Source organism: Oncorhynchus tshawytscha, linkage group LG15, assembly GCF_018296145.1.
Source record: "Oncorhynchus tshawytscha isolate Ot180627B linkage group LG15, Otsh_v2.0, whole genome shotgun sequence".
In the NCBI taxonomy this organism is placed as follows: Eukaryota; Metazoa; Chordata; class Actinopteri; order Salmoniformes; family Salmonidae; genus Oncorhynchus; species Oncorhynchus tshawytscha.
Window position 1 is genome coordinate 7,760,888 of NC_056443.1, and position 18,869 is coordinate 7,779,756.

Here is an 18,869-nt window from a genome sequence, read left to right on the forward strand (position 1 = left end):
TTGGATTGTCACTTGATTCATGGTGATGACTGCTTGCTAAGACTTTGGCAGTATGATGTTGACATGATCAGTCCAATCAAAGCTACTGTAGATATAATGTGATATGATGTCATTCTATCTGTAACCAATGACCTTGAGCCTTCTTGGACAGGCACTTCTAATATTAACTCTATGGCAGAACCCAAGGGGCAAAAATTTTCGACCTCTAACCTTGAATTGGGGATGACGTAATGTCCCATGGGTGACAGAAAATTGAGCCAATCATGACAGAAAACTGAGCCAATCAGGCGCAACACTCATTTTCTGCTGGCTAGCCCCATCACCACAGGAAGCACTGAGCTAGGCTGAAAAACCTGCATTTTGGAGCTGCCTTACTCAAGAAAGCAAAAATGAGAACACGTTTGTATGCGGCTTTATTAACTCAATGACATTTTTATTTGTTTTTACATTGTTTGAGAACTGATATTTGACACATATTAATGCCAAAATAATAAGCAAAACAGGCAAGCCCCCGAACACTTTTTTTTAACCTAAAAGTGTTGGCTCAAAACAAGTGAGGCTCTGCCCTGAATAATGGGTCACCAATGGGTAGCATCCACATGAATGATTCTTATTTACAATAAAAGTGACTCCAACATGACACAAAACATAATTTCCCATTCATTTCTACTGAACACAAGATAATCTAAAATGAAAGCTGACAGTCTACACTTTAACCTCATAGTAATTGTATCATTTCAACGTGCTGGAGTACAGAGCCAAAACAAAAGAATTGTCACTGTCCCAATACTTCTGGAGCTCACTGTATTACATAGTACTATAACCTACTCTTTGAAACCCACTTCCAATGAACAAATGAATGCACCAATTCCTGGATGGAGTGAGAGTACGTTATGTTCCCAAAGCAAATAAATAACATGAGTGGAGCCTAAATATACCTCCCTTCAAAACCAATCTAATGGGCTACTGAGGAGCAAGCTGATTAACATCAAGTAGTCAGTAGATCTTTATTGCCAAGGCTGGTCCTTCTGGGTCATATCCTGCTGTTAACCAATGGCTATTAGATTACATTATACCAGGACTCAATTACCTAATGTTTTAGAATACGAAGAACAGAAGACAGACTATGTCATTGTAGGTTAATGTCTGAATTAGAAAATGGTGGTTTAAATGCAGGCTTCATTTTGGCTAAGGGAAATATCTAACATAACCACTTGGCACCTGGACATTCTCTTGAAGAAAGAAATTATACATCACAAATGTGATTACATATGGTAATATTATCAATTGAACCTTTGTAATTAGAAATGTCCATTCCATTGATTAACAAATCAATCTGTGACTCATTATGTACCACGACCACCACCAAAAGTGATCTTTTTCCTTTGCTTTTTCATGAGCATCCTTTCATCAAACCTGCTGATAGCAATTCGTGATGAAAGGTTTGCAGACCCAATAGTGCTTAGATACACTGACTCCTGCTACCTGTACACTGAGAAGACCTTGTGAGGTAATTGAGTTGATAATTACCAATCAGGCTTGTACATTCCCGTGAAATAACACTGACAGTCGAGCACAACACTACCACGATGAAAGCAAAGCATGCTATGATGAATCATTTATGACAGAGTCTCTCTTTTGCCCTTTCATCCAGGAAAGTCATGGTGGACTGTTTCCAGTAAAGCTCAGAGAGGGAACACGGTGGTCACGGTGGACTGTTTCCAGTAAAGCTCAGAGAGGGAACACGGTGGTCACGGTGGACTGTTTCCAGTAAAGCTCAGAGAGGGAACACGGTGGTCATGGTGGACTGTTTCCAGTAAAGCTCAGAGAGGGAACACGGTGGTCACGGTGGACTGTTTCCAGTAAAGCTCAGAGAGGGAACACGGTGGTCACGGTGGACTGTTTCCAGTAAAGCTCAGAGAGGGAACACGGTGGTCACGGTGGACTGTTTCCAGTAAAGCTCAGAGAGGGAACACGGTGGTCATGGTGGACTGTTTCCAGTAAAGCTCAGAGAGGGAACACGGTGGTAACGGTGGACTGTTTCCAGTAAAGCTCAGAGAAGGAACACGATGGTCATGGTGGACTGATTCCAGTAAAGCTCAGAGAGGGAACACGGTGGTCACGGTGGACTGTTTCCAGCATGCATGTCTGTGCTAAAGTAGCTTTCCTTCTGAACTGAACCTGGTCTAAATGAGCAATGAGGAACAGAGTAGTCCAGCTCACAACACATCAAGAAAAACCTAGAAGTGGTTGTTTGATACTTCCAATTTTAGCAGGTACTAACCCTGCATACTGCCATATGTCCCAAGTATAACCCTGCACCCCAAAGCCAACTGTCAGCCCCAATAAACCAATCAAAGCTTCAGTTTACGAAGTGACAGTTCATTCAGTTACTTCAGCTATGATGATCTTTTCCCAACTGGACCAGACCACCGTGTGGAAGACTACTACCCACAGGACTAGTAAAGGTAGGACATCTACCTATTCTCAAAGTGGTAAGGAAAACCTCGTATTACAGCGACGTGAGATAACTGTCAACAAATGGTCCAATCTAGATAGATCATTCTGCGATCAGTTTAGCCCTTTCCCCAGCAGCAGCGGTATGCCTGAGAAACCTGGTGATCGATAGGAGTTCATTGAGATGAAATTAGGTATTGAGCTGACTCTGATGGAAACCTAGACCAGATGAAGACTTTCTCTAAGGATCAGTGGCCATGGCCAAGGGGGAGAGAGGAGGAGAGGGTGGAGGAGAGGAGAGGAGAGGGGGAGAGAGGAGGAGAGGAGAGGGGGAGAGAGGAGGAGAGGAGAGGGGGGAGAGAGGAGGAGAGGAGAGGGGGAGAGGGTGGAGAGGAGCAGGGAAGAGAGGAGGAGAGGAGAGGGGGAGAGGGTGGAGAGGAGCGGGGGAGAGAGGAAGAGGGGGGAGAGGGTGGAGGAGAGGAGAGGGGGAGAGAGGAGGAGAGGGGTAGAGAGGAGGAGAGGAGATGGGGAGAGGGTGGAGAGGAGCAGGGGAGAGAGGAGGAGGAGAGGGGGAGACGGTGGAGAGGAGCGTGGGAGAGAGGAAGAGAGGGGGAGAGGGTGGAGAGGAGAGGGGGAGAGAGAGGGGGAGAGGGGGGGGGAGAGGAGGAGAGGAGAGGGGGAGAGGGTGGAGAGGAGAGGGGGAGAGGGTGGAGAGGAGAGGGGGAGAGAGGAGGAGAGGAGAGGGGGGAGAGAGGAGGAGAGGAGGGGGAGAGAGGAGGAGAGGAGAGGGGGAGAGGGTGGAGAGGAGCAGAAGGGGGACAGAGAGAAATAGAGAGAACTGGGGGTGGTATCGCAAATGGGGATGTGTGAAACTTACTCCTCAGCCTGAAGTGTCCCCACTTGCACCAGTGAATATATAGCTTTTCAGCAAGCAGTGTGATGTCCTTCACAGTATCACAGAAAACAGAATGAGGTGGGGGGGAAAAAAAAGAGGGGGAGATAGAGAGAGTGGAAGACAGGGTACTACAGCAAATGCTGAGCTGATTGACATCTAAATACACATGGTTTAAACTGACCTGAGATGTCTTAAAATGACCTCACTATGTGGCGTTATTGTTGCCATGCATATGACATATCCAGAGTGGACAGGACAAGTCACAGGCATGCCTTCATTGTTGGCTGCCTACACCACGTCCAAACCAATCTAATAGAACTCCAGAATGTATGCCAAATCCACACACACACACACACACACACACACACACACACACACACACACACACACACACACACACACACACACACACACACACACACACACACACACACACACTGACCTTCAGTTACTGTAAATGCATCCTCAGCTGCCTACAGACACACCCGTCTGTATTATAGCTAACAAACCAGTGAATGAATACTGCCATAGGGTTCCATATGGCAGAGAAAGCACTGTTTGTTGCAAATCCAGAGTATTTGTAAAAAAATGTATTACACCTTGGCACAGTGTAGCTAATTAGCATGAATTGATTATTGAAATGAACAGGAATAAATGACCAACCATGGTAGTGAAGAACATACTTGTGTTAAAATACTATTAAAATATCTCAATTGCTTTTACTTGTATTCGAAGTATTCAAAAACAAAAAGATTTCTCTTTAAAAAGAAGAGTCTTTTTAATATATTTGGAAATACTCTTGGAGAGTATTTGAAAAATGCAAATACTGTACACTGACTCAAATACACACTCATGCATTTACCCAGGTATTTGAAAATAGTATTTGAAATGAGTATTTGGTCGACTATTTGGTTTATACAAAAAAAAAGGTACTTGTTTTGGGCTGTGAATTGGAAAATACTCAAATACTCAGATTTTTAAAAACTTTTACACCAGATACTCATATACAAATGTATTTGAACCCAGGTCTGATGGAGAAATATATATTATGATTATATGTAGTGTGCAGATGAAAAGGCTTGCTTTGATTAGACCAGTAATATAGCATTCTGGTTAAATCAAGTTCCATCAGGCTTGATGATGCCCTTGATTTGCTTTGTAATGTTGTTTTGTTTTGATATCAAACTCTAGTGAATTTGCAAATACTAACTGATTTACTGTGAAGCACATACTCACTGGGAACAGTCAGAGAAAAAGATGTGGGGAAGAAGAGAGACAGACACCAATTCTGAGCAGAGAACAAAGGATAGAGAGAGAGAGAGAGAGAGAGAGGGAGAGGGAGAGGGAGAGGGAGAGAGAGAGAATACTAATAATAATATGAGAACAGAGGACAGGGAGAAAAGTGAGAGAGAGAGAGAGAGAGAGAGAGCACTGTCCTCCTCCAATTATTTTAGAGGTGTGACTCTTAGAGTAGGACATGAATATCCCAAATGTGGGTGTGCCACTTAGCACTTAGTGAGTCTGCCAGATGGGGAATTGTGTACTACGGTGGTACTAAGTACTGTATAATTTACACAATGTTCCACAGACCTACTTTTTGAATAGCCGGATAACACTTCCCCCCATAGGCGTTCAAGTGTATTGCAGACTTCAGTATCTCTTTAAAAATCGGTTAAAATAGGCATGCAAAAGCTGTTTGACACATAATAACAACCATGGTTTACATCCATCTACACACACAAAGTAGCCTACCACAGCAAACATATGATATTCCATTGCACCAAAATGCGCATCATTAGCACACCTTGGAAAGCCCATACCTGCGCGTCAGACTTGCGCATAGCATCAAGTTACTACGCTACTCCCTGCTCGGACAACAAAGACCTCTCCGTCCCCTCCTAGTTCTCTGCTGAGGCCTGTGTATCTCTGACAGACTCAGACCCGCTGTGTGGTGTCTGACTGGTGCCAACTTCTGTGGGTGAGGCGGGTCTGGGGGGGGTCTGCCCTAATCTTGCTGACATCACGCATTCCTTGGAAGGGATGTAGCCTACCCGCCTGGGGGGGGCAGAAGGAAGTTGGATTTGGAGGCTAACTAATAAATGCATGTTAACGAATACATTTCCAGGAAGCACTGAACTTATATCACATAGGCCAATGTTTATGGTTAACTTCGGGTGTTATTTAATAGCGTGTTTTAAGTGGTTGATACCTCTTGTAGCTGCTCCAGCTCCTGTCTGAGCGCCTCTTGCTCGGCCTCTAGATCCGAATATTGCTGCTTCAGGGTCTGGTTCTCCTCCAGAACCACCAGACCGCACTCCGCAGCCCGGATCTTCTCCCGGTTCGCCTCCGCCAGCTCACGGGTCAAACGCTCCACCTCTGCCCGGCAATGTTCCACCGTCTCCCCGCATCCTCCTCCAGCAGCCATCGCTCTCCCTCTCTTCCCCTTCTCTCCTCTTCTCCTCGCCCCTGCGTCGGATGGGCAGAGAAGCGGAGGAAGAAAACAGATGTAGCCTACCGGACAACAATCCCCACACCCCCGTTGGAAGGAATCAGACGAGGAGTTTAAAAACGCATGAAAAGGGCGTTAACATCCCCGGAGCGAAATGATTGTGAAAGAGAGATGAATCCCTCCATAGCTGATGTGTTGAATTGAACGGTTTCCCCTCTAGGCGTAGTAGGGTCCAGCATCACCCATTTTCCTCTTCTTTTTTTGGTTATTCATCGGGATGCGGACGCCATCTCTCTCTATTGCCATGAAGCAGCGGCAAGGTACACACAACTCTCGCCCATCCTTCTGCTGCCTATGGCTGTGACGTCGACCGTTCACCCGCACATCTCTCCCTCTGCTGTACGGTATGAATACTGCTCGTCACGCTGGGCCGGTCCACAGACAAGGAGGACCATGTTTATGTTGGTGATGACATCTGTTGCTTTTTACAACCCTTCTTCACCGTTGGTGATCACGGTTATTAATAAACTCATGTGTCAGGAAAGCTATATGCCTGATCATTTGTTTTATTCCATCCCTCTCCACCAGGGGTTTCCAATCCTTTCCACCCATGGACCCCTGATATGTCCCCATATATAGTTCCTGTACAGTGCCTTCGGAAAGTATTCAGACCCCTTTACTTTTCCCACAGTTTGTCATGTTACAGCATTAAACTCAAATGGATTAAACAAAAACAATTCATCAGCAATCTACACACAGTACCCCCATGACAAAGCAAAAACATGTTTTTAGAAATGTTTGAAAATGTATTTAAAAAATAAAAAACGTATTTACAAAAGTATTCAGACCCTTTGCTATGACACTCAACATTGAGCTCGGGTGCATCCTGTTTCCATTGATCATCCTTCAGATGTTTCTACAACTTGATTGGAGCACTCCACCAATCAGGCCTTTATGGTAGAGTGGCCAGACGGAAGCCACTCCTCAGTAAAAGGCACATGACAGTCCGCTTGGAGTTTGCCAAAAGGCACCTAAAAAAATCTCTGACCATGAGAAACAAGATTCTGATGAAACCAAGTTTAAACTCTTTGGCGTGAATGCCAAGTGTCACATCTGGAGGAAACATGACACCATCCCTACAGTGAGGCATGGTGGTGGCAGCATCATGCTGTGTGGATGTTTTTCAGCGGCAGGGCCTGTGAGACTAGTCAGGTTCGAGGGAAAGATTAACGGAGCAAAGTACAGAGAGATCCTTAATGAAAACCTGCTCCAGAGTGCTCAGGACCTCAGACTGGGGACAAGATTCACCTTCCAACAGGACAGCGACCCTAAGCACACAGCCAAGACAATGCAGGAGTTGCTTCTGGACAAGTCTGTTAATGTCCTTGAGTGGCCCAGCCAGAGCCTGGACTTGAACCTGATCGAATATCTCTGGATCGACCTGAAAATAGCTGTGCAGCAACGCTCCCCATCCAACCTGATAGCACTTGAGAGGATCTGCAGAGAAGAACGGGAGAAACTCCCCAAATACAGATGTGCCAACCTTGTAGCGTCATACCCAAGAAGACTCAAGGCTGTAGTAATCGCTGCCAAAGGTGCTTCAACAAAGTACTGAGTAAAGGGTCTGAAAACTTATGTAAATGTGATATTTCATTTTTTTATTTATATTTTTGGGCAAAACATTCATTAACCTGTTTATCATTATGGGGTATTGTGTGTAGATTGAGGAGGAGGAAAACATTTTTTAATTAAAAAGTCAAGGGGGTCTGAATACTTTCCGAAGACACTGTATATGGTCCCTATTGGGATCCCTGGTATATTTTAGCCCAGATCCTGACGTGTCAACTGCAATGCCCCTATGATGCTCATTTATAAGTTGCTCCAGATAGGCCTCTAATACAAATCATAGTGAGAAAGATGACAGGAAACAATATCATGTTTGAGCCAGGAGAGGAAACGAAAGTGGAGATAGCATCTCCACAGTAGCTTATTCTAAGTCCTACAGCACCACCACCTGTTCAAACCAGGAACCCAGCAATACGGTCTCACAGCTGTGACACCCTTATTGAACCACAAGAGGACACCCATGCCATGCCAAGCTCATCAAAATATATGTCCAATTTATTTTAAAATACGAGTTTGAATTTATCAGCTTTCAGTAGCCTATTTCAGTCCTTTATTATTTTATTATTATTTTTATTGTTTCCTGATATACATTTGAAAATGAAGTGATATAGCAACAAGCACATTTTTTAAAAAGAAATCAATACATTAATATATATATATACAGCGTACCGCTCACTGTTCACACCATAATAAACCAGTTAAACAGAACTGTAAAATAAAAATGAAATGTTCCTCCATTTGGAATGCATGACTTTGAACATTGGACGTTGGTTAAAGCTCAGCACTTCAGGCATTTCGGAAACACACCAAACAAATTCTTGGAAAATTCAATAACACCCACACAAATCTGCCAGCCTTTGGCCAAACTGGTGTGTGTGTGTTCTAACGTTAGCCTGTGGACGGGGACACATCTTAGCTCGTCTGATAAGACTGTTATAACACAGGGTTCACCCGAATGCTAAGCGCCTGAAAATACAGATAAGAGGGGGTCAAAAGTTCAGCAGAGGGAAGAAGTGTTGTTGAGTCAAGGCAAGAGCGCCATCGTAAATTGGCTACAGATTTTTCTAACCTGTTCAGGTAAAGGATGGAACAAACCACCTCACTGAAATATTTGAATCGATTTCCTCAACACCAGCCCTGAGGCCTCACAGCACAGGGCTGCATGTGTTTACTCCAGCCCATTCATTGACTCTTACACACCCGATTCAATTCAATTAAACTAATCATCAAGCCATTAACCAGTTGTTTCCCTAGGAATGGAGTTGAGAAACTTTTACAGTGGCTTGCGAAAGTATTCACCCCCTTGGCATTTTTCCTATTTTGTTGCCTTACAACCTGGAATTTAAATAGATTTTTTGGGGGGGGTTAGTATCATTTGATTTACACAACATGCCTACCACTTAGATGATGCAAAATATTTTTCATTGTGAAACAAACAAGAAATAAGACCAAACATTTTTTACTTGAGTGTGCATAACTATTCACCCCCCAAAGTCAATACTTTGCAGAGCCACCTTTGGCAGCAATTACAGCTGCAAGTATCTTGGGGTATGTCTCTATAAGTTTAGCACATCTAGCCACTGGGATTTTTGCCCATTCTTCAAGGCAAAACTGCTCCAGTTCCTTCTAGTTGGATGGGTTCCACTGGTGTACAGCAGTCATTAAGATAGCACAGATTCTCAGTTGGATTGAGATCTGGGCTTTGAACTAGGCCATTCCAAGACATTTAAATGTTTCCCCTTAAACCACTTGAGTGTTGCTTTAGCAGTATGCTTAGGGTCATTGTCCTACTGGAAGGTGAACCTCCGTCCCAGTCTGAAATCTCTGGAAGACCGAAACAGGTTTCCCTCAAGAATTTCCCTGTATTTAGTGCCATCCATCATTCCTTCAATTCTGACCAGTTTCACAGTCCCTGCCAATGAAAAACATCCCCACAGAATGATGCTGCCACCACCATGCTTCACAGTGGGTGTTCTCGGGGGGTTGAGAGGTGTTGGGTTTGCGCCAGACGTAGCATTTTTCTTGATGGCCAAAAATCTGACCAGAGTACTTTCTTCCATATGTTTGGGGAGTCTCCCACATGCCTTTTGGCTAACACCAAACGTGTTTGCTGAGTTTATTCTTTAAGCAATGTCTTTTTTTCTTGCCACTCTTCCATAAAGCCCAGCTCTGTGGAGTGTACGGCTTAAAGTGGTCCTATGGACAGATACACTAATCTCCGCTGTGGAGCTTTGCAGCTCCTTCAGGGTTATCTTTGGTCTCTTTGTTGCCTCTCTGATTAATGCCCTCCTTGCCTGGTCTGTGAGTTTTGGTGGGCGGCCCTCTCTTGGAAGGTTTGTTGTGGTGCCATATTCTTTCCATTTTTTAATCATGGATTTAATGGTGCTCCGTGGGATGTTTAAAGTTTCGGATTTTTTTTTATAACCCAACCCTGATCTGTACTTCTCCAAAACTCTGTCCCTAACCTGTTTGGAGAGCTCCTTGGTCTTAATGGTGCCGCTTGCTTGGTGGTGCTCCTTGCTTAGTGGTGTTGCAGATTCTGGGGCCTTTCAGAACAGGAGTACAGTGGGGCAAAAAAGTATTTAGTCAGCCACCAATTGTGCAAGTTCTCCGACTTAAAAAGATGAGAGAGGCCTGTAATTTTCATCATAGGTACACTTCAACTATGACAGACAAAATGAGAAAATAAAATCCAGAAAATCACATTGTAGGATTTTTAATGAATTTATTTGCAAATTGTGGTGGAAAATAAGTATTTGGTCAATAACAAAAGTTTATCTCAATACTTTGTTACATACCCTTTGTTGGCAAAGACAGAGGTCAAACGTTTTCTGTAAGTCACAAGGTTTTCACACACTGTTGCTGGTATTTTGGCCCATTCCTCCATGCAGATCTCCTCTAGAGCAGTGATGTTTTGGGGCTGTTGCTGGGCAACACGGACTTTCAACTCCCTCCAAAGATGTTCTATGGGGTTGAGATCTGGAGACTGGCTAGGCCACTCCAGGACCTTGAAATGCTTCTTACGAAGCCACTCCTTCGTTGCCCGGGCGGTGTGTTTGGGATCATTGTCATGCTGAAAGACCCAGCCACGTTTCATCTTCAATGCCCTTGCTGATGGAAGGAGGTTTTCACTCAAAATCTCACGATACATGGCCCCATTCATTCTTTCCTTTACACGGATCAGTCGTCCTGGTCCCTTTGCAGAAAAACAGCCCCAAAGCATGATGTTTCCACCCCCATGCTTCACAGTAGGTATGGTGTTCTTTGGATGCAACTCAGCATTCTTTGTCCTCCAAACACGACGGGTTGAGTTTTTACCAAAAAGTTATATTTTGGTTTCATCTGACCATATGACATTCTCCCAATCTTCTTCTGGATCATCCAAATGCTCTCTAGCAAACTTCAGACGGGCCTGGACATGTACTGGCTTAAGCAGGGGGACACGTCTGGCACTGCAGGATTTGAGTCCCTGGCGGCGTAGTGTGTTACTGATGGTAGGCTTTGTTACTTTGGTCCCAGCTCTCTGCAGGTCATTCACTAGGTCCCCCCGTGTGGTTCTGGGATTTTTGCTCACCGTTCTTGTGATCACCCCACGGGGTGAGATGTTGCGTGGAGCCCCAGATCGAGGGAGATTATCAGTGGTCTTGTCTGTCTTCCATTTCCTAATAATTGCTCCCACAATTGATTTCTTCAAACCAAGCTGTTTACCTATTGCAGATTCAGTCTTCCCAGCCTGTTGCAGGTCTATAATTTTGTTTCTGGTGTCCTTTGACAGCTCTTTGGTCTTGGCCATAGTGGAGTTTGGAGTGTGACTGTTTGAGGTTGTGGACAGGTGTCTTTTATACTGATAACAAGTTCAAACAGGTGCCATTAATACAGGTAACGAGTGGAGGACAGAGGAGCCTCTTAAAGAAGAAGTTACAGGTCTGTGAGAGCCAGAAATCTTGCTTGTTTGTAGGTGACCAAATACCAAATCCTACAATGTGATTTTCTGGATTTTTTTTCTCATTTTGTCTGTCATAGTTGAAGTGTACCTATGATGAAAATTACAGGCCTCTCTCATCTTTTTAAGTGGGAACTTGCACAATTGGTGGCTGACTAAATACTTTTTTGCCCCACTGTATGTATACTGAGATTATGTGACAGATTATGTGACACTTAAATAAAGTCCCCCTGTGTGCAATCTAACTAATTATGTGACTTCTGAAGGTAATTGTTTGCACCAGATCTTATTTAGGGGATTCATAGCAAAAGGGGTGAATACATATGCACACACCACTTTTCCATTATTGAAATCTTTTGTATTTTTTGAAACAAGTTATTTTTTTCATTTCACTTCACCAATTTGGACTATCTGTGTATGTCCATTACATGAAATCCAAATAAAAATCATTTAAATTACAGGTTGTAATGCAACAAAACGTCCTGACCTTAGAGAGCCTTTTTATTTATCTATTTGGTTAGGTTTGGGTGTGTGTTTGGGTGTGCATTCTAGTTTTTCTATTTCTTTGTTGGCCGTGTATAGTTCCCAATCAGAGGCAGCTGTCTATCGTTGTCTCTGACTGGGGATCATACTTAGGCATTCCTTTTTCCCACCTTAGATTGTGGGATCTTATTTTTGCATAGTTGCTGTCTAGCCGTGCAGAACTTTACGTTCTGTTTTGTATTTTGTTGTTTTTGTCGGAGTTCGGTATTAAAAATCATGAACACTTTCCACGCTGCGCTTTGGTCCAATCCATCTTTCAACAGGAAGGGATGAATACTTTTGCATGGCACTGTAGATGATCATGTGTTCAGTTGGGATGACATTTCCAGAACTTGCAGTTAAAAACATAATTCTCAGAGATCTACTGATCTACTCTATTTCTGTCTGCAACACTGAAACATTGAACCATCTTACACAATTGTTTTATGATGACTCTACATCTGGTAGTGTGTGTGTGTGTGTCTGTCTCAGATAATGACTGTACACATGCCCTGCCCTCAGATTCACCCCAGGTGAATTAAGATAAGGTAGTACCATATATGTAGAGTGCAATAAACCAATTGAGTAATAATCTGAAAGCTCAACACAGTATCCCTTTTATAGGCCCCATATCATCTGAAATAACACCCCCCCTCTCTCTCCCTCTCTTTATTTCTCCCTCTATCTTTCTTTCTCTCAAACCCTGGCACCGTATGTGTGGGCTATATGTAATTTATTGAGTTTCTACTATAAATACCTTATGATAATATATAATGGTTTCCTTGGCAATCGTCACCCATAAATGTTCATTGTTTAACGACTCCAGAACATTGTCCTATTAATCATATCATATCACATAAACTACTTTACCCTTTGAGAGGACTACTCAGATCCAAGGAACTATATGGTTGACCCTGGAAGTGACGTAACACTGAGGATGATGACTGAGTCCGAGTGTTTCTAAGAATCCCAGAGAACCCAGGATCAGTCTGAGACATGTGTCTCCAACTCTCCCACTCTGGTCCTGGAGACCTCTACTGGGTGTTTCATTCCAGCCCTACAATAACACACCTGATTCAGCTAGTCATGCTCAGACTGAAGACCTTTATTTATGATACTTTGTATGAAATTAATGAAAATAGCAGATTTCTGTATGAGTAGAATTGTTTCACGTACAGAAAACACATATGTACAGGGACAGACATATTGGACATACAAGACATCCGGTGTGTTCGTCTGTCAGCTGAGTGTGTGTCCAGGTATGGTGTGTGTCATTGGGGTCAACTAGGACTGGGCTGGGAGGGGAAGCAGGTAGGGCTCAGAGTAGGGTACCAGGGCTGGGTGGAGCTTGGGCAGGAAGTTCTGGTAAACACCAATGGGATGGTAGGGAGGCCTGGAGATGAAGATCTTGTGCCGTAGTGGGTGTGGCCTGGTTTGTAGGGATCCAATCAGGGGAGGAAGCGGCACTATCCTCTCAGGCTGTTGGTTGATGTCTAAGAGTTTGTCCAATCCTCTGCTCTCTCCCAGAGCTCCAGTCTTCCTCCACTTGGCCCGGCGGTTCTGGAACCAAATCTGGGTCAGGATGACAACACACAGCAGATAGGGTGAGCACCATAATTCATTGGACAGTGACCATTTTTTGTTATTTTGGTTCTGTACTCTAGGGGTGAAGTGCAGACTGTCAGCTTTAATTTGAGGGTATTTTCGTACATATCGGAAGAACCGTTTAGAAATGACAGCACCTTTTGTACATGGTCCACCCATTTTAAGGTACTACAAGTACAGTGCCTTGCGAAAGTATTTGGCCCCCTTGAACTTTGCAACCTTTTGCCACATTTCAGGCTTCAAACATAAAGATATAAAACTGTATTTTTTTGTGAAGAATCAACAACAAGTGGGACACAATCATGAAGTGGAACGACATTTATTGGATATTTCAAACTTTTTTAACAAATCAAAAACTGAAAAATTGGGCGAGCAAAATTATTCAGCCCCTTTACTTTCAGTGCAGCAAACTCTCTCCAGAAGTTCAGTGAGGATCTCTGAATGATCCAATGTTGACCTAAATGACTAATGATGATAAATACAATCCACCTGTGTGTAATCAAGTCTCCGTATAAATGCACCTGCACTGTGATAGTCTCAGAGGTCCGTTAAAAGCGCTGAGAGCATCATGAAGAACAAGGAACACACCAGGCAGGTCCGAGATACTGTTGTGAAGAAGTTTAAAGCCGGATTTGGATACAAAAAGATTTCCCAAGCTTTAAACATCCCAAGGAGCACTGTGCAAGCGATAATATTGAAATGGAAGGAGTATCAGACCACTGCAAATCTACCAAGACCTGGCCGTCCCTCTAAACTTTCAGCTCATACAAGGAGAAGACTGATCAGAGATGCAGCCAAGAAGCCCATGATCACTCTGGATGAACTGCAGAGATCTACAGCTGAGGTGGGAGACTCTGTCCATAGGACAACAATCAATCGTATATTGCACAAATCTGGCCTTTATGGAAGAGTGGCAAGAAGAAAGCCATTTCTTAAAGATATCCATAAAAAGTGTTGTTTAAAGTTTGCCACAAGCCACCTGGGAGACACACCAAACATGTGGAAGAAGGTGCTCTGGTCAGATGAAACCAAAATTGAACTTTTTGGCAACAATGCAAAACGTTATGTTTGGCGTAAAAGCAACACAGCTCATCACCCTGAACCCCATCCCCACTGTCAAACATGGTGGTGGCAGCATCATGGTTTGGGCCTGCTTTTCTTCAGCAGGGACAGGGAAGATGGTTAAAATTGATGGGAAGATGGATGGAGCCAAATACAGGACCATTCTGGAAGAAAACCTGATGGAGTCTGCAAAAGACCTGGGACTGGGACGGAGATTTGTCTTCCAACAAGACAATGATCCAAAACATAAAGCAAAATCTACAATGGAATGGTTCAAAAATAAACATATCCAGGTGTTAGAATGGCCAAGTCAAAGTCCAGACCTGAATCCAATCGAGAATCTGTGGAAAGAACTGAAAACTGCTGTTCACAAATGCTCTCCATCCAACCTCACTGAGCTCGAGCTGTTTTGCAAGGAGGTATGGGAAAAAATTTCAGTCTCTCGATGTGCAAAACTGATAGAGACATACCCCAAGCGACTTACAGATGTAATCGCAGCAAAAGGTGGCGCTACAAAGTATTAACTTAAGGGGGCTGAATAATTTTGCACGCCCAATTTTTCAGTTTTTGATTTGTTCAAAAAGTTTGAAATATCCAATAAATGTCGTTCCACTTCATGATTGTGTCCCACTTGTTGTTGATTCTTCACAAAAAAATACAGTTTTATATCTTTATGTTTGAAGCCTGAAATGTGGCAAAAGGTCGCAAAGTTCAAGGGGGGCGAATACTTTCGCATGCACTGTATTTGTTGAGTTGGCTTCACAGATGTGTGTCGTTAGGCAGGTGTATTCATTTGTGTTTTTAGTGAATGCAGGAGAGCTGTTGATGAATAGTATTGATTCTAGACTTTGCTATTGCCTTTGAAGGTTGTTGTTGGGGTGTGACAACATGAGGAAGACAGCAGTGTCGATGCAAATGAAGCTGGCCGTCATAAGGCTCGGAAATGAAAATCAATCCATCAGGAACATTGCAAAATGCCTCGGCATGCCCAAGTCAACAGTTTGGTTCATCATTAACAAGAAAAAAACAACCGGTGAACTCAATTATGTCAAAAGACCCGGTAGACTGAGGAAGACCACTGTATTGGATGACTGGAGAATACTCTCTATGGTGAAGAAAACCCCCCTAACAACAGCCCAACAGATCAAAAACACTCTCCTGGATACAGGTGTAGATGTGTCAAAGTCTTTCATAAGTAGAAGACTACACCAGCAGGACTACAGAGGATACACTACAAGATTAAAAACCACTGATGAGCCTGAAGAACAGAAAGGCGAGATTATAGTTTGCTAAAAAGCACCTAAAAGAGCCCCAAGAGTTCTGGGGGGAAAAGTATTGTAGACAGATGAGACAAAGATGAACATGTACCAGAGTGATGGAAATAGGAAAGTGTGGAGAAGAAAAAGACATGCCCATGATCCAAAACATACCACCTCATCCGTGAAACATGGTGGAGGAGGTGTTATGGCTTGGGCCTGTATGGCTGCCAGTGGAACAGGCTCACTAGTCTTCATCGATAATGTGACTGCAGACAGAAGTAGAACACTGAATTCTGAAGTCGACAGATATATTTTTTCTGCTCAGATGAAACCAAATGCCTCCAAACTCATTGGACTGCACTTCATCATGCAACACGACAATGGGCCTAAACATACTTCTAGAGCGACGAAGGGGTTTTTGATGGCCAGAAAGTGGAAAATCCTTGACTGGCCGAGTCAATCGCCAGATCTGAATCCAATTGAACATGCATTTTACATGCTGAAGAGGAGACTGAAGGCAAGAGTCTCCGAAACAAGCAGGAACTGAAGATGGCTGCAGTACAGGCCTGGCAGAGCATCACCAGGGAAGATACCCAGCGTCTGGTGATGTCGATGCATCGCAGACTTCAAGCAGTCATTGCATGCAGAGGATATGCGACCAAATATTAACAATGATTACTTTATTCTACATTATGTTAAACTGTCCAATGTTTTTTGATGCCCGAAAATGGGGGGGACTATGTACAAAAGCTTCTAGAATTTCTAAATTGTTCATCCGATATGTATGAAAATACCCTCAAATTTAAGCTGACAGTCTGCACTTCACCCTCATTGTCATTGTATCCTTTCAAACTCAAAGTGCTAGAGTACAGAACCAAAATAACCCAAAAAGGGTCACTGTCCAATGAATTATGGTGCTCACTGTATGTTAGAGGACCATCAAGAAACCAACCAAACACACAGAAATGCATGCGCACACACACGCGCACAAATACACACAGTAGTGTACTCACCTGTACTCGTGCCTCTGACAGGTGTGTTTGGGAGGCCAGTAGTTCTCTGGAATATATGTCAGGGTATTGGCTCTCCTGGAAGGACCTTTCTAGCACCTCTAGCTGGGCCGAGGTGAATGTGGTTCGTACCCGCCGACTGCTGCTCCGTGACTCTACTCCAAACAAAACAAAACACACACACACACACACACAATTTATTGCTTTCGAAATGGAAAGCGGATATTTAGCAAACTCTGTAAATGTGTTTGGCCGTTTAGCTAAATGTGGCACTTAAAGTCTACAGTATTTACAGGTAACTATCCAAATACAATTAGACCTTGACAGTTACAGAAACGGTTATGACGGGAAATAAGTTATTATTTTGTGCACTAAATATACAGGCGGTAACACATTTGCAGAACATTTTTGTCCTTAAGTAAAGGTTAAAACAACCCACAGCTATACAGTAATTCCCATTAACGTGTCTCAAGTGTATTTCTAATCACAATTGTTTTGTTTATTGTCGTTTTTTTTTTTTTATGTTCCTCCAGAATGGAATTTGAAGTAATCCAATTCTCTAAGCGGCTTTTAGAAAAGACGGAGCATTGAGCATTTATGAATCACTAACAAGACATTTTTCAAAATCAACATCAAAGCAGCACCATATAAAAGGGTAGAAAAAAAGCTACGAAACCATAAAACAACCTCTGACTCTTGCCTCTGCAGTAACTGAGCTTTAGTACACTGGAGAGGATAGAAATACTTAGCCAGAACAAACTTAAACCTTCTTCAAATCAAATATAAAGCACTCGTTCCTCATGCAATACTGTCACAATGCCATTTACTTACTCTGTTTCCAAACTCTGAGTTAAACTCTACAGTTTAGAAGGATGTAGCACAAGAAACACAATCTACACTATTGAATATATCTATCTATTGATCTTGCTTCATTGAAATTAGTTCCCCCCCTTGTATTTTGGATATTGAAGTTTTCTCCTGCTACTAATAAGGTCATTTAGCAGATACTTTGATGAAAACCGCAGCATACAGTTCATCAAATCCACAGCGTGCTCCGACAAACTGAGCCTTTGGAACCACTGACTAAACACACCTGGGCATCTGTTGACTTTAGGCTCTTGCTCAGCGGTGGTCTTCACACACACAGCCCCCGTCTCTCCCGCCATGCTCCCTCTCTCCTCCTCTCCGCCGCCCCCCCTCTCCTCCCCATCCAGACACGGTGCTCTCCTCAGGATCCGCTCGATGGAGTGAGACAACACCTTGGGGAGGGACACACACTCTGGAGTCTGTCTCTGTGGGCCTCCATTGTGCACTGACATAGGCCGGCGGTGCAGGATATCTGGTTCCCCACTGACTTCCAGGCTCATCCGTAGAGGGTGACCCAGCCTGCGAATCAGAGCTCTGTAGACGGGGTACAACTCTCTCCTTTGTTACACCTCCTGGTCCCCTCACTGGTTGTCTGTAGTCTAGGATTCAGACTTACTTCTCTCTCGCTCTCTCTGTGTGTGTTTCTCTCTCTCTCTCACTGTCTTGTTCTATCGCTCTCTTCCTCTCGGGCTCTCTCTTCCTCCCTTTGTATCTATATACCTCCTTCTGTCTGTCTGTCTGTCTGTCTGTCTGTCTGTCTCTCCGTGTCTCTTTCTGTCCAGCCTGTTCTCTCGCTGTAGGTCGATTTCGGTCCGTCTATCTTCCTTCCTAGTCTCTCTACCTCGCTGTCATGTAACTCCTATCAGGTGTCATAACTGTGTCCCCAGGTAAAGACAGATAGGGTTTGTAGGCTAATGCAGTGGATCATTAGGATCAATAGAAGGAGGAGCAGGTTTACTGTGCAACTCACACACTGCCATAAACTCCTTTACCTTGACAGCTGACTGTTCTCATTCAATGTCGAGAAAACTTTGAAGATTATCATTTGATCGTTAAAGACTTAGGAGTGTAGCTAAGTTAAAGGGTAGCATTCTGTTTCTGCTCGGGCCAAATTCTTTGTTGTTGACATGCCACAAAGTTGGCCACAGCAGAAAGAGATTTAGCAACCAGAGTA

The 18,869-nt window shown here is 43.6% G+C and overlaps 2 protein-coding genes across 6 annotated transcripts in view; both read right to left on the reverse strand.

Moving 5' to 3' along the window:
* Positions 1-6,283, reverse strand: part of LOC112214322 (protein bicaudal D homolog 1-like) — a 46,120-nt gene extending 39,837 nt beyond the window's left edge. Inside the window, exon 1 of one of the 4 annotated variants that reach the window (XM_042298043.1) lies at positions 5,562-6,279. In XM_042298043.1, the coding sequence (XP_042153977.1) occupies positions 5,562-5,777 (216 nt within the window). In that variant the 5' untranslated portion in view covers positions 5,778-6,279. Of the gene's footprint in view, positions 1-5,561 lie in introns of all 4 variants that reach the window. The other 3 variants (XM_042298044.1, XM_042298045.1, XM_042298042.1) reach the window with 3 other exon arrangements.
* A 6,693-nt stretch (positions 6,284-12,976) lies between these two features.
* Positions 12,977-18,385, reverse strand: LOC112214930 (intestine-specific homeobox-like). Of its 2 annotated transcripts, none has more exons than XM_024373964.2 (3): positions 17,922-18,385; positions 16,832-16,983; positions 12,977-13,464 (listed from the first exon to the last, which is right to left on the reverse strand). In XM_024373964.2, exons 1-3 carry the CDS (start codon positions 18,193-18,195, stop codon positions 13,177-13,179), a joined length of 714 nt encoding a protein of 237 aa, XP_024229732.2. In that variant the 5' UTR covers positions 18,196-18,385; the 3' UTR covers positions 12,977-13,176. The 2 variants fall into 2 exon arrangements, with proteins under 2 accessions (XP_024229732.2, XP_024229731.2); XM_024373963.2 differs by having other exon boundaries at positions 16,832-16,986.
* Positions 18,386-18,869: the final 484 nt, after the last annotated feature.